Genomic DNA, 14,380 nt, shown 5'->3' with positions numbered 1-14,380 from the left:
CCCTTTAGGTTCTGTGGTGTTAGAACAAGGAGAATTATTATTTATTTTTACTTTGTAATAATATTCAAGCGTTTTAAATCACAGCTTGTCTCTTTCTCCCGCACGCTCACACACACACACTTCTTTTTTAGTGTTGATCGGTAATACTTCTGTTAAACGTAATGCATACATACATTTATATATCATCAAAAAAGAGAGCAATTTACAGCATTATGAACAAGCCAGGACTATTTGTATAATGGAAGTCTCGCAGAAACTAGCCCCTAACGTCCGAATCACGAGCCAAGTACGTTTTGCCATTTTCATGCTGCTTTCGGAGCACTACGACGATATTCAGAGTAATAATATAATATAGTAATAATATTAACAATTAAAAAAAATAAAAATAGAAGAAACATTTTATTTATTTAACAAATTTGCTATTCATCACGTAACAAATGATATGGAGTTTTTTTTTTTCCATTTGCACTTGGCGTGATCGTTGAGAATTGTCAAAATAGTAAACATCAGTACAAAGACGTCATATTTCCTGAAGGAATCATACCAATGATTTAAAAAAAGCAAACAAAAAACAACTCTCTCTCTCTATATATATATATATATATATATATATATATATATATATATATATATATCTCACATCCCGTAAATTGACAAAAAGGCTCCTGTGGCAACATAGGAGAAGGAGTGTGGCAAATTTCCTGAAGTGTAATTGGCTAGTTGGATCGCTAAGGTAATCCGGTGTTGGGGGCCGTGTTAAGGCCTCGGCTGCAGCGCTAGTTAGCGTGGTGAAATGTTAGTAGTAGTTAGTAGTAGTGCTTCCACAGGATGTCGTGGTGACGGGATGGTATTTCATGCTCATGCCAGGGGATTAAATACTCTCCCTTCCCTGTTGGGGGGGCCACGCCCGCTAATGTATCCCCACGTTGAAAAACGCAGTAGGCATGTCGACTCGCTGTACAGTTGGGTGTGGCTAACAGTCAGGCGTTGGCTAACCGCATGCTACAACAGCCAGTTTGGACGCTTTTTGTTGTATTTCCCGTTTGTTAATTCCGATAAATCGGGAGGTTGGTTTTGATGCCGTTTTTTTTTTCTTTCGGAGGCTTCCCGTTTAGTCAACTCCTTCAAAGCCCTGCGCATTCTCCACAGCCATGAGCAACTTCTCCCGCAAGTCCTCGAAGGAGTCGTAGGTGGGAAGGTCCAAGCGGTTGAAACTGGTGAGAGAACGTTTGGTTAAAAACATTAACTGAACATCAACATGGACGCACACACCACCATGGAGCAAGAACATACAGTCATACGACAACATACCACGCCAAGCAGTGATTCCCAACCGCTGCGACATGACAGATCATCATGGGCGCCGTGGGAAATTAAACAATTTCACTTACGGTAATAGGTCCGAAAATTATTATTTACTTCAAATAATGTTCAAATTATTCATCTATGCTCGTGACGTATCGTGACAAACAGACCAATCCGCTATTTGCGGAATGTCACGTGGCCAAACCCAGAAAACAGGAAAGCTAATTTCCTGTGTATGCTACGCTGAGGTGCATAACTACGGTTGATGACATGTTGTTTTAAGCCAAACTTGCTCAAAGTTTGTTTTCTTTAGGACTGATTTCTTCAGACAAAAGTTAAATATATGAATATCATAAATGTATACAAATATGATATGATATACGTCAATACGAATGAGGCCTAAACTTCGGATTATTTCACCTTTGGTGGCTCTGTGGTGACATCTTGTGTTAAAGGAAAAAAAGGCATTGTAGACATTTAAAGGTCCAACGGGTGCTTTGTTGTGGTCCTCTTCGCCTTTTACCCGAACCGGGAGGAAGCGCTTTCACCTGTTTTTTTGCCAAATGCGGAAGTAGTTTGCGCATATACCAGATTAAATGCTCTTCCACTCGATGGCAGAAGGCACTTGTAACCTGTGTATCCACCTGTTGTCATTCATCCAACAGAATAATAGTTTTGTCTTCAACTAAACAGACCCAAGATTTCACACTAAGTAAATTTGTGAGTAAACTGAGATGAGAGCTTTATTATTTCTGTATATATACTTTTTGTTTGACAATTTTTGAATGTAAAATTCCTTGGCACAATAAAAGTGGGGAAACACTGACATAAGTTACAATCCTCTTTAATATTGCAAACATTTACAACATGCGCCAAAAGTCTAAACGTCTGCAATGTGAGAGACGGTAAACGTGCCTCTGTCAGTGCTGCTGTTTTGGTTAGCACAGAGTTAAAATGGGCTTAGCCGTTAACTCTTTAATGTGTCTGTGTAAAAAACGGATATATTTACACTCAGGACATGTTTTTTTGTTGTTGATGGGAGGACTCTATTTGAGGACAACTTTTATTCTTAAGTGTATGACACACAGGCGACTGGGCCACGGTGCCTATTATAAGACACCACTATTTAAGGAAATACAGTTAGTCTAAATACATTATTTTATGAATACATTGTATTAATGAATAAATACATTGACTTATTTTTTTTTTTAAATAATCTGAAACTAGTGACGACCATTCCCTACTGGGGAAGTTGTTTGAATGATCATGATTGATCATTCATTCATCTTCCCTTCCGCTTAGCCCCACCACGGTCGTGGGCGTGCTGGAGCCTATCCCAGCTATCTTCGGGCGGAAGGCGGGGTACACCCTGAACTGGTCGCCAGCCAATCGCAGGGCACATAGAAACAAATAACCATTTGCACCTTATCATGATTATCCATCCATCCATTTTCTGAGCCGCTTCTCCTCACTAGCGTCGCGGGCGTGCTGGAGCCAATCCCAGCTGTCATCGGGCAGGAGGCGGGGTACACCCTGAACTGGTTGCCAGCCAATCGCAGGGCGGGCACAAACAAACAACCATTCACACTTATGGGCAATTTAGAGTCTCCAATTCATGCACGTTTTTGGGATGTGGGAGGAAACCGGAGTGGCCGGCGAAAACCCACGCAGGCACGGGGAGAACATGCAAACTCCACACAGGCGGGGCCGGGGATTGAACCCGGGTCCTCAGAACTGTGAGGCTGACGCTCTAACCAGTCGGCCACCGTGCCGCCCATATCATGATTATTTCATCAAAATTGAATAAAAAGACAAACAACTGAAAATTTGTTAGCCTAGTACTATTTGACCATTCCATAACAAGCGCAGAGTTGAATTGAATAATCTCTCAATGAAAACATACTAATATAGAGTGACATACCATGTGTGGGCTCTGGGCAGTTTATCCGGCGTTCCCCACTGCTCGATAGTGAACAACTGAGGACCATTTGAACCTGGATCAAGAACAGGTGTGTTAACATTTGGCTGCCTAAAGATTTTTTTGAATAGAAACTTTAACATTTAAAGGCGGGGGGGAGGAGGAAGGACGGTAGAAGAAAGGAAGTACCATAAAGCTCAGCGAAGCCATTCATGGGCACCCGCGACGTTCCTGTAACGAACTGGAGGAGTCGGATCCTCTTTTCGGCATCCATCAATAGGACAACCTAAAAAAAAAAAAAGCAAATTATAATACACAATTTATATTACATAACCTAAAAATACCAACGGACATCCAATGATACATTCCACCACAGAGAAACAATGATGAAATCATTTGAAAGAGTGACTTTTGAATGGAGCAGCCACGTTTTAAAAACACGACGTAATCAAAAGTTGGTTTAACTTTCAACACTCGGTTAATTAGTAACGATGGTCGACGCTATTCTTGACTGTGCTGTGACTTTTCACTCGTCGTCAAAACAAAATAAATGGAGCAGCTTGTAGCTGAGCAGTCGCATGTATAAACCACACACAATAAAATGTTGTATGCTTATTAACATTTGATAGTTAATCAAAACAACATAGCAACGTTCTGCCCCATTCTTGGCAGTGTTGTCATTTTTTTAATCTTCATCAAATTGACAGTTGACATTAAAACAAAACTACTGACTCCGTTCTTGGTGGTGGTGTGTATTCTCTCTTTCCAAAATCAACAGAGCAGTGAGTAAAATTCAATTAGAAATAAAATGTATCTTTAACATTCAACACTTCTTCTATCAAAGCAAAGTAACAGTCGGCCCCATTCTTGGTGGTGGTGTGACTTTTTGCATTTGGCCAAAATAAAATGAACGGGGAGGCTAGTGGAGCAGCCAAATGTTAAGAGCACAGCGCAAATAATATTTCACTCTTTGCTTAAATTAAAATAGTGGCGATTGCCTTAAAGCAAACAAATGTTAAAAACACACTGTAATTAAATGTATGTTTAAATTGCGCACTTGGTTTATGAAAACAAAGTAACGACGATTGGCCCCATTCTGCTAATGTTTTGGTCTTCGTATTTGCTGTGTGTGTGTTGAAGGCTCAAATCAAGCCAGATGATCAACGAGGACAAGTTGAGACTTTCATCAGTGCAAACAAGTCTGCTCTTCCAAACAGACTTTGATCTTCAAATGTGCCACCACCAGAGCAATCACGTTTCGGCGTCGGGAAAAAAAAACAGCAACCAAGGGGGGAGGAGCTTCATACACAGAGCAAACGACTGACCTTCCAGAACCACTGGATGACCGGGTGGTTGGGACAGTAGCCATTCTTGTAAACTGTGTGCTGCCGCCAGTCGTTGACGTCGACATCGCCCAGGCCGCACATGAGCAACTGCACAAACACAGTGAGAGGCGGAAGCAATCAGCTGAGAGTGTCGTGTTCAAATGTTCACGATAGTTAATAAAAGTCAGCGTAAAGCATGCAATACCTCCAGCTCGTTTTCATCAAAGATCTTGATCAGATCTATTTGGATCAACTCGGTGAAGCCCTGCAAACAAGGAAACATCAGTGAACTAGTCCATCAGTGCGATAGACCACAGTTTGGGGTTACACTGCCACATGGTGGCGACAAGGCAGTGGTGCAGAAATACCTCCAGGAAGGCATTCATTTGCTTCTGCACCCGATTGACAAACCTCCACTGGATGACCAGACTGTTGGGAGACAAAGTGTGTCACTACCTGAACCACTGTATTGTCTTTACACATTCATTGTTAGAGCATGCCATTGATGTTCTTACTCGATGTATTCCTTCTTGTTTTCATTGGTGACCACCATGTCCGAGCCGCTGGGCTTGAGGTCCACCTGGTACGTCTGAAAAAAACAAACAAAAAAAACAGTAAGAATAAAAGCTCGAAGCACAAATAAACTCATTATGACAGATATGTCCTCAAGTTCCTGTCGATCAGGGAAATTCGTGTCAGACGCTTAGACCTCCTCTTCCCCTTAAAGTTGTTCTAGGTATGATTTTATAGAGAACTGAAACACGGGCATTACACACTTAATCTCACACACCCCCTTCAAAATCCCCAACAGAGTTGGCGCAACCCCAAATGTATGTTTGGCAATTAAAAAAAAAAAAATCGCCATAACACTTTTGATTTCACTCAATAATGTCAACTCAAATGAAAACGTTTTAAATAAATACAATTGTGTACGTATAGGCGGTGTTGCATACCTGTCCGAAGTTGTCCTCGTCAATACAAAACCGCAGGTCGAGCTCCGTGGGATCGTTCTCCAGGATCCACTTGAGGGAGTTGTAGTATTCACTGTCCTGCAAGGAAAATGGAAACACTTAAACCTGATGTGCTGATCAAACTCAAGAGCCTCAGGATTACTCGGGCTCACCACAGACTCCATGTCCTTCAGGGAGATCTGTTTACCCAGCATCATCTTGTAGAACGGTCGGATGAAGAAGCCTGCAGGGGGCACAAGTGAGTTGTGTGTGACTATCAGCAACTGAGGTGGGTTGTCAACAACAGTCTCGCCGCTCACCATCCAGCAGCTTCCCGTGAAACACGGCCATTCCCGCCACACGTCCGATAAACTTAAAATAGGAGAGGTGGTCCTCATTACACAGGCCAGAGTTGGGGTTGATCTGTAGGGTGTAGTTGTCTCTGCACATATAGCACAAAACAAGCAAACCCTTTAGGAGACCTTTTAAGGGCCACTTCCATCCCATTTATGACGTTTCTGTCACTTTGGCTGGATTTAAACTACATGGTTTAAGTGACACAATTCAGATTTTTTTGTTCTAATTTTAGACGAAAGAATTCAATGACTTAATTGTTTCTTCAAGGGCTTGATCACATGACATTACTTTTGTTTGCTCTACCTTTGCTCTTGATGGCAAAAAAATGTGGTAACTGTCGGCGCCAACAAAAGCAGACAATCAGGAACCTTCCATTATATTCCCTTGTGTTGAATGTGGGAAACCGTTTGCATCAGGATGGATTTTTGAATGAGAGGAAGAGTTAATCAAAGTGAAAGGATATTTTAAGTCCCACTGGGAAACAATACAACCCCTCAGCTCAATGGCAGAAGCATTTTTCCTTGTTTCAATGGGGCGGAACTATTCCTTTGGACTTACGTGGCAGAGTATTCGAAGAGGCCGTAGTAGGGGTTGAACATCTCCTTGGACAAGAGGAAGAACCACTCGCGGGCCACGCCGCCGTAGTCCAGGCCCTTCTCTGACTCGAACTCGATCCACAGACGCGCTTTCAGAACGTCGGGCTTTTTGAGCGACATGATCCGACGGTACGACTCCTCGAAGATGTTGTTGCGGTGAAGTTTCATCTCAAATCGGTTGGGGATGTCAGCCTGTAATTGTGCACAGTAAAAAAAGAAGTCGGTCAACAGAAATTAGTTGATATCACAGGCCTGATATGTAAGACATGAAATCTATCTGAGATATGAAAGATTTTTTTTTTCAAAACATTTAACCAAACTTTTCTTGAACATATCTTAAAAGTCAAACTAATTTAGCTTTATTATACAGTATCAACTAGAGGTGCAACAATTACTCGATTAATCAACAAGTATTAGATTATCAAATTCATCAATAATCTTTGATAATAGATTAATCATTTGGAGACCTTGTTTAATTTAAAATCAATTTTAAAATCCTTGGAATTTCAGCCGTTCAACAGTTAATAATAATTCTATCATAAAGCAATTAACATTAATAATGGCATTCATTATATTAATGAAGAAGACTGTCTTTGTGTTTCATCAAAATAAGGCATTTGAAAACATCTTTTACTTTTGAAAAAAATTATCAACATTTTTGCTTATTTTCTGACATGTTCCGGACCAAACCAGTAACTGATTTATAACCAATATGCATTTTCTGCACTGTCAATTTGAAATCATGTCCTGTTTTAGAATAAAGGGCTGGATTTTTTCCCCATCCAATTCATTGGGGAAAAAAAACTTTACACATTAATCGATTATAAAAATAATCTTTACTTTCAGCCTTAGTATTAACTTAATCTTACTTTAATTGCAACATCGGCGGTATTATTCGGTCAGAACCAATTGGTTGATATCACGGACCTGTGTTAAAACAGTGTCACCTTTAATATTACATAGATTATTATTTTTAAACATTTAACCAAACCTTTCTTGAAAATGCCTCAAAAGTCAAACAAACAATTTTGTTTCACTATACAGTATTTACTTAATATAATTAATCTTACTTTAATTGCAACATCGGCTGTATTATTTAATGTAACATTATTGGAAAATGTATTTAAATTACAACAATTTGAAGGTCAAACAGCGTCATTGAATACATAACTATAACCTTTTTCCTTGAGTCAGTTCCACCACTTTATGAATCACGTTGTTGACCTTTAATGTGCTCCTGCAGCCGCTCACTTTACAATTATTAATGCTCCAGATTAAGATACCCAACAGTATAAAACAACATGAAACAATAATGAAGTATTGATTGAGAAAATTGTAACAGCAAAATTATAGCCATTAATATTCAATGAGCACCAAAACATATCATCACACTGTGAGTGAGGACAAAGACAGTGGGAAGCATCTGCAATCAAGCATCATTATGGAAACTGAGGTTTTCCATTGTAAGAATATGCTGAATATTAGGGCAACACTTCTTACCGGTTTCTTCAGTTTCTTCCGAAAGTAGTCATACTTTTGTTTGAACTCTCGGGAATATGGAACAGCCTGCACAAGAGACAAAAGACAAGCAATAACAACCAGCATCCTCATGAATGAGTAGCCTTGAAGAGTAGACAGTTTAACATTGGTACTTTTGCCAACGTTTGGCAATGAAAACACAAAATGTGGGATACCAAACTGTCCTGCTTGGTGGTAGAGAGTCGTGCTGCACAAAATGGACACTGAGGTGTTGGCATGCTAAGTGACAAAACCGACAGACTGACAGGAGGAGGGCTACAGTGTTAACAGAGGAGTGTGTGTTGTTTCTAACACGTGGAACACATTAGCACAAAATGGAAACTACTCACCGGTCCCGTGATAGCAGGACTCTGAAGGCGAGGGTCCTCCCACTGCGTGTTCTTCGTATCTCCATGAGACAAAACAAAACATCGGAATACTTCAGACCCAAGTACTTCATTACACACAGAGCCTTTGGTCAAGTAGTCAGAGTTTTGTGTTAACAAGTGAACCCCCGCTATTCACAGGGCATAGGGACTGAAGTTCTGCCGGTACTAGCGAAAATCCGCAAAGAATTGACACCCTTACTAAAAGGTATTTGTATGTGCATTTACAGTACATGCCACAAAATGGCTGCAAAGCATTTAAATGGAGAGGCTCATAGCGCACCAACATTATGCATCTAGTGTATACACAATCATTTAAGATGGGACCTAAAACTCACAGCCCGGGGGCCAATTGAGGCCCGCGGGACGATAATTTGCAATCCCCCACTTGACATGAAAGTTTAGTGTTAGTGCGGCCAGGGCGTTTTTTGCAGAGTCACTGCACTGGGCGTTTTATTTTATTTATTTAGTTTTTAAAATCACTTATGGGCTACCACAGCTCAGGCTCAAGACAGTTTTCAGCAGTGTTTGTCAACAAGTTAGCCAAAGTGAGTTAGTAGCGTTAGTCACTTGGTTGAAACGTGACACCAAATGGAAGGATAATACAAACCCCAATTCCAATGAAATTGGGACGTTATGTAAAAAAAAAATAGAATACAGTGATTTGCAAATATTTTCACACTTGTACTCAATTGAACATACGACAAAGAAGAGATATTTAACATTCAAACGGATAAACTTTGTTTGAAGATATTCACTCATTGATGCCTCTCGAAGAAAAAGTGGGAGACAGAGCTGCCAACCTATAGAAATTCACTTCCAGAACAATTAGTCGAAATTTGTTTGAATTTCCATATTCTCAAAATTTTGTCAAGAACACTACCACTAGTGCCAATATACTGTAGTATATTATGTAATGTAAGATATTTTAACGTTTTTATTGCATCAACCTTGTAATGGCAGACGCAGTTGCAGCTTGAATCAAAGTACAGGTATATGAGATTTGGGGGATCTCGTCGTAAAATAGTGTACCCCCAAGTAGCTTTTTCCCCCCCCTCTCTTTTTCTCACGGTGGCCAGACACAGCGCCGTACTAGCGGGTAATGCCAGACGCTGCATTTTTCTTCCTCCCAAAGATCCGGAACAATCAGTGTTACGGCCGTAACGAGTCAGCGTACAGTGATTTCTGTAACAAAATACGGATGTTCCGTAACATTTGGCAGCTCTGGAGATGGAGTGTTTTTCTTTTTTTTCATGACTCAACTAGACATACTGAGGAGTATGCAAAATACCAGGGAGATGAGTGAGAGGACTGGGTTACCAATCTTGCTAACGTTCTGAAGAACCGTTAATGTTGTGAATTGTTATAAAACATTGAGAAGATTGGATTAGTTCTACCATTTCTGAATACTTAAAACGCTTTTTTTGTGGAATAATTGATGTGCCTAGACTCACCCAGACTGTATCTCCAGCGGCCTCCGGATAAGTTGAGTTTGAGACCCCTCATCTAAGTTATCCGTTCATTTAAATTAGGGAGGAATACTGTAAATTAGTGGTGTCAAACATACGGACCATGGGCCAAAACCGGCCCGCTGGGGGTACAATCTGGCGCGCAGAATGAATTTGAAATAAGGTTAACTGCCCATGGCTGAAGTCATGTTGTTCTTCATTAGACAACAAAATACTTGAGAGCATCAGCGCCTCTGCTGGTTGTTGCAAAATAGCTTCAAGACAAATTCATTACCAAAAAAATCCACACAATTGATTATGATGCCTATCCCAACTATTAACAGCAAGTGGTTTTCTTCTTTTTACACTTGTGTGACAATGTTAAAAAATGAGGTGTGAATCAACATCACATTACACCTGTATTTTATTGACTGATAGGTTTAGCTTATTTTTATACTTTTGTGTTTTACCTGGACAGTTGGTAACGGTTTTACGACATCGACAGTTTAACTATGGAACTGATTACTCCCATTATTTCCCATTGGCCAAAAATGTAAGGTAATAATCTGACATGATTCCTGTTTTTTCCTCCATTTTCAATTAGAACTGCACCATGTAGGAGATACTGTTTGAGAAAAAGACATGAGGATATTTGCAAGAACAGCGTAACTCACTTAGGGATGAAAAACAAGTCTCAAGTGTCATCTTACTGTGGTCAATGTAGAAGGTACGTCCATCTGTGTGAATTCGCTCTTCCCACCCGGGCTACAACGATAAAACAAAAATGAGCACGAGAGGGGTGAAAAACACACACACACACACACACACACACAGTCACCATTTAAAACAGGCCATGCTCAAATAGTAATTCGAATGTGTTCTTTATTTCAGGCTTTTTTCCATTTGTCCCACTCCCAAAAAGAAAACGCAAACTGCAAAGCTCAATCAAACAACCCAAAAGGAACTTGATTTTAATTTTAATTTTAAAATGATTGCTCCTATTTGAGTCAGGACTGCAGAGACACAACGGATACCAGCACACACAACACAGAAGGCTCATCACCACCACTATCGCCACCGGCTTCAGGTTCAAACCAGTGAGCTATTGCTGACGAGTCACAGGCCACACGCACTCATTCAGCACTGGCAGTCAGGCAATTCAAGAAAGAAGATAGAGGGAAGAGGGATTTAAAAAAGGCCAAATGTACACTACTCGGTTATAGAGTCAACAAAAGCAGACGCATGCAATTCCAATTTTTAGTTTGAAGTTTGCTTTTTCCTCTTTAAACCGACATCGAACACATATTACTGCCATTTGCACATCATCTAGTCTTGTTTAGGATGGTTAGATATATTAGGATAGTTTGTTTGTATTATTTAATTTTCAATTCTATTTGAAATTTCTATTTCTATAATTCTTGAAACACAAATTTGGAGTACCACGCCAATTTCGTTGACAATAAAGGCTTTCTTTCTATTTCCATTTCTCCTCCCCACCTTCAGTGGTGCCGTGAATATTCAACACCTTAAATTGCTTATAATATGGAGTTTGGCTAACATTCTCAGAAAATGTCAAAAATATCATATAAATTCATAATCAATCAATGATTTGAATATTTTCACAAGGTGAGTAAAAATGTAGTCTGCTACGCAGTCCTGTAACGTAACAAATACCTTGTTGCATTACAGGACTACAACAATAAAGCTATGATGTTTTTACAGTTATGACATTGTTTAAGCATTACGTTTATGTAAAAAAATAAAAATAAAATTGACAATGTCCGATCAAATGTGGCCCAATACAATTCAGCAAACGCAGATTAAAACATTGATTCAGAGCATGTGAAACACTAGAAAGTAACCTGGCTTTTGGCTAAATCTTATGATTTTAATATACCCTTTCATCTTAATTATGTGTATATACTGTATGTATGTGTGTGTATATATTAGGGCAAGGGGAGAAAAAAATCAAATAAAAAAATAAAATAAATAAAATAACTTGGCTAAGTCGACTTAAAAAATAGTTTGAGACAAAGTTTCTGCCTCGAAGCTCCACCGGGGACACCCCCCGAAAAAAAGTTTCGCCCGGTACGATGTTTGCGCTGCCGGAATCCAAGTTTTACACGGATATTTATTGCAAACAGGCGCAGTATTCGGCCAATGACAAACTCTGCCAGAAACGAAAAAGGAGTGTCTGTGATTTTTAAGAGAGTGTTAGATGTGTAATGTAAATATAACATGGTAAGAATGAGTACGCTGAATGGTAGTTAGCGTTTTTTGACCTAAAATGGTAGTTGCTCGCACACTAATGCTAATCGCGATTGCTAACCATTTGGCATTTAGAATTTTGCTGTCTCAAATTCTGTACACCAAATTTATACCATACACTCAATACCAACAAAATCATTTTAGGGATTGAAGTCCATCCCTCACAAATGAGAATAAAATGCATGTCAGTGGTAAAAAAAAACAAAAAAACTTGTAATAGTGGAGGGGCAATTACACACACACACACACGCACACACACACGCACACACACACACGCCCACCCATTTTCGGTACCGCTTGTTCTCACTCGGGTCGCGGGCGTGCTGAACCCTATCCCAGCTGACTCTGGGCGAGAGGTGGGGTACATCCTGAACTGGTCGCCAGCCAATCACAGGGCAAATACAAACAAACAACCGTTCGTACTCACATTCACACCTACGGGCAATTTAGAGTCTTCAATTAACCTACCATGCATGTTTTTGGACTGTGGGAGGAAACCGGAGTACCCAGAGAAAACCCACACAGGGACGGGGAGAACATGCAAACTCCACACAGGCAAGGCCGGATTTTAACCCAGGTCCTCGGAACGGTCAGGCAGATGTGCTAGCCATATACTTAGTCTTTTAGTTTACCCATCCTTTTTCATGTATTATTTTAGCATTTTAGTTGTTCATTTTATTTATTTATTTTATTTAAGACTTAAACATTTAAATTAGGCTTTTATTTTATGGACAGCTCATCTTTAAATAATAAAAATAATAATTATTATTTATTATTACTGTTAATATTTGTACCTGATTTTATTTATTAATGTTATCCAACCTCTGGCATTTCCTCTCTGCAAATTGCTGAAAGTAAGATAGTGCTTCACTTTCCTTCTTTCAGTACTCTTTCACACTGTGCCGTGTGTGAAAGAAAGGGTGGGTGAGGGGAATTTCTGTGGTACGTGTGCATCTGTTTTTGTGTGTCAATCGCATCGGGTTTGCTGGCTTACCTTGATTTTATTGTGTAAAGCACTTTTTTAAATGTAAGAAAAGTAGACTTTACACGGTCAGGATTTTTGGGGCAGATCACAAGTTTAAAAAACCCGATCACCGATCCGATCACAAGATGCAGCAATTTGTCCATTTACATGACTTGTTCATTTAGTGTATATACTTGTGTGCTGTATACTGAGTACTGTATCCATCCATCCATCAATTTTCTGCTTATCCTCATAGGGTCGCCAGCTCCAAATGATTCTCTAGCATTTTAGACAAAAGTTAAAACATCAATGACCTCTAGGGGGCATTCAAAGATGGGCCACTGACATAAGTTTAGGTCAGATCAACATTACATGACAGAAATAATGGGTGCTAATTTACTGTAATTAAATTACTTTATTGCAATTAAATTACTTTCATAAATACTGATAATGACATGCTTACTCTAACTTTCTCACTGTCCCGGCTATATGGACGGGTGTTGTCCAGAGTTTGCATCCGTTTGGCTTTTCCTTTTTTTTTTTTTTTTTTGCCACGCTGCGTTGCTTGAACGCGGCATGCTCCTCCTCATGTAAATTTTTCAGGTGCCTGATCAAATTTGTGTTGAATCAAGCATTTAGATTCCCCACAACGTAGTTCAGTTGTGCACAGACTGAAAATAACTTACGTGTTGTTTGTCTGAGACACCGCAAAATAGACCGATGACGTATTTTTTAACAGACATGATTGAAAAAAACTTTATTGGTCGTCAGTTACAGTACTGCGCCACAAGACACGTGACAAGGCTAAAAATAAACTAGCTTTTGGATTCATATGGAACGACGAGGTGGAATTAAAGCCGACCGATGACGTCATTGATCGGATCGGGGAATTATGACATGAAAGCCGATCAGCATAAAATGCTAATTATTGGCCGATACCGACCACACTGATCAGATCGGTGTAAAGTCTAATGAAAAGTGCTATAGAAATAAAGTCTGATTGATTGATTGCGATGGCCACGCTAATGTGTGCTAGCTAACTTCGTTGATGAGCAAACGTACCAATAATCTGTAACTAAACCACTTAAGTAAACACTAATTGAAACTAAAATAAATTTTTAAAAAATTCTAACCAGTCACTTTTGTAAACAATTTTACTCCTAATACTCAAGGACATTTAATACCACCAAAATTACTTTTGATACTTAATTACAGCAAAATAGATACTTTAAGACTTTTACTCAAGTAATATTCTAAGAAGTGACTTTTGTGTTAATTTCTACTGAAATACTTTGACGCACGTATCAGTCTTTGAGGCACTTTATACAAGACTGCTGCCCCGTTA

The 14,380-nt window shown here is 39.5% G+C and overlaps 1 protein-coding gene across 5 annotated transcripts in view; it reads right to left on the bottom strand.

Moving 5' to 3' along the window:
* Window positions 1-386: 386 nt before the first annotated feature.
* The window catches only part of nedd4l (NEDD4 like E3 ubiquitin protein ligase), a 63,205-nt gene continuing 49,211 nt past the window's right edge, over window positions 387-14,380 (bottom strand). For all 5 annotated transcript variants that reach the window (XM_061699095.1, XM_061699097.1, XM_061699099.1 and 2 more), the window contains 14 exons: window positions 10,514-10,568; window positions 8,320-8,378; window positions 7,952-8,017; window positions 6,414-6,643; window positions 5,819-5,940; window positions 5,672-5,742; window positions 5,502-5,597; window positions 5,064-5,137; window positions 4,917-4,977; window positions 4,754-4,813; window positions 4,549-4,656; window positions 3,413-3,509; window positions 3,227-3,299; window positions 387-1,214 (listed from right to left, as the gene is read on the bottom strand). In XM_061699095.1, the coding sequence (XP_061555079.1) occupies window positions 1,112-1,214; window positions 3,227-3,299; window positions 3,413-3,509; window positions 4,549-4,656; window positions 4,754-4,813; window positions 4,917-4,977; window positions 5,064-5,137; window positions 5,502-5,597; window positions 5,672-5,742; window positions 5,819-5,940; window positions 6,414-6,643; window positions 7,952-8,017; window positions 8,320-8,378; window positions 10,514-10,568 (1,275 nt within the window). In that variant the 3' untranslated portion in view covers window positions 387-1,111. The remainder of the gene's footprint in view (window positions 1,215-3,226; window positions 3,300-3,412; window positions 3,510-4,548; window positions 4,657-4,753; window positions 4,814-4,916; window positions 4,978-5,063; window positions 5,138-5,501; window positions 5,598-5,671; window positions 5,743-5,818; window positions 5,941-6,413; window positions 6,644-7,951; window positions 8,018-8,319; window positions 8,379-10,513; window positions 10,569-14,380) is intronic.

This window comes from Phycodurus eques, chromosome 15 (assembly GCF_024500275.1).
Source record: "Phycodurus eques isolate BA_2022a chromosome 15, UOR_Pequ_1.1, whole genome shotgun sequence".
NCBI lineage: Eukaryota > Metazoa > Chordata > Actinopteri > Syngnathiformes > Syngnathidae > Phycodurus > Phycodurus eques.
Note: the sequence above shows the minus strand (reverse complement) of the source record. Positions and strands in the feature narration are given on the sequence as shown.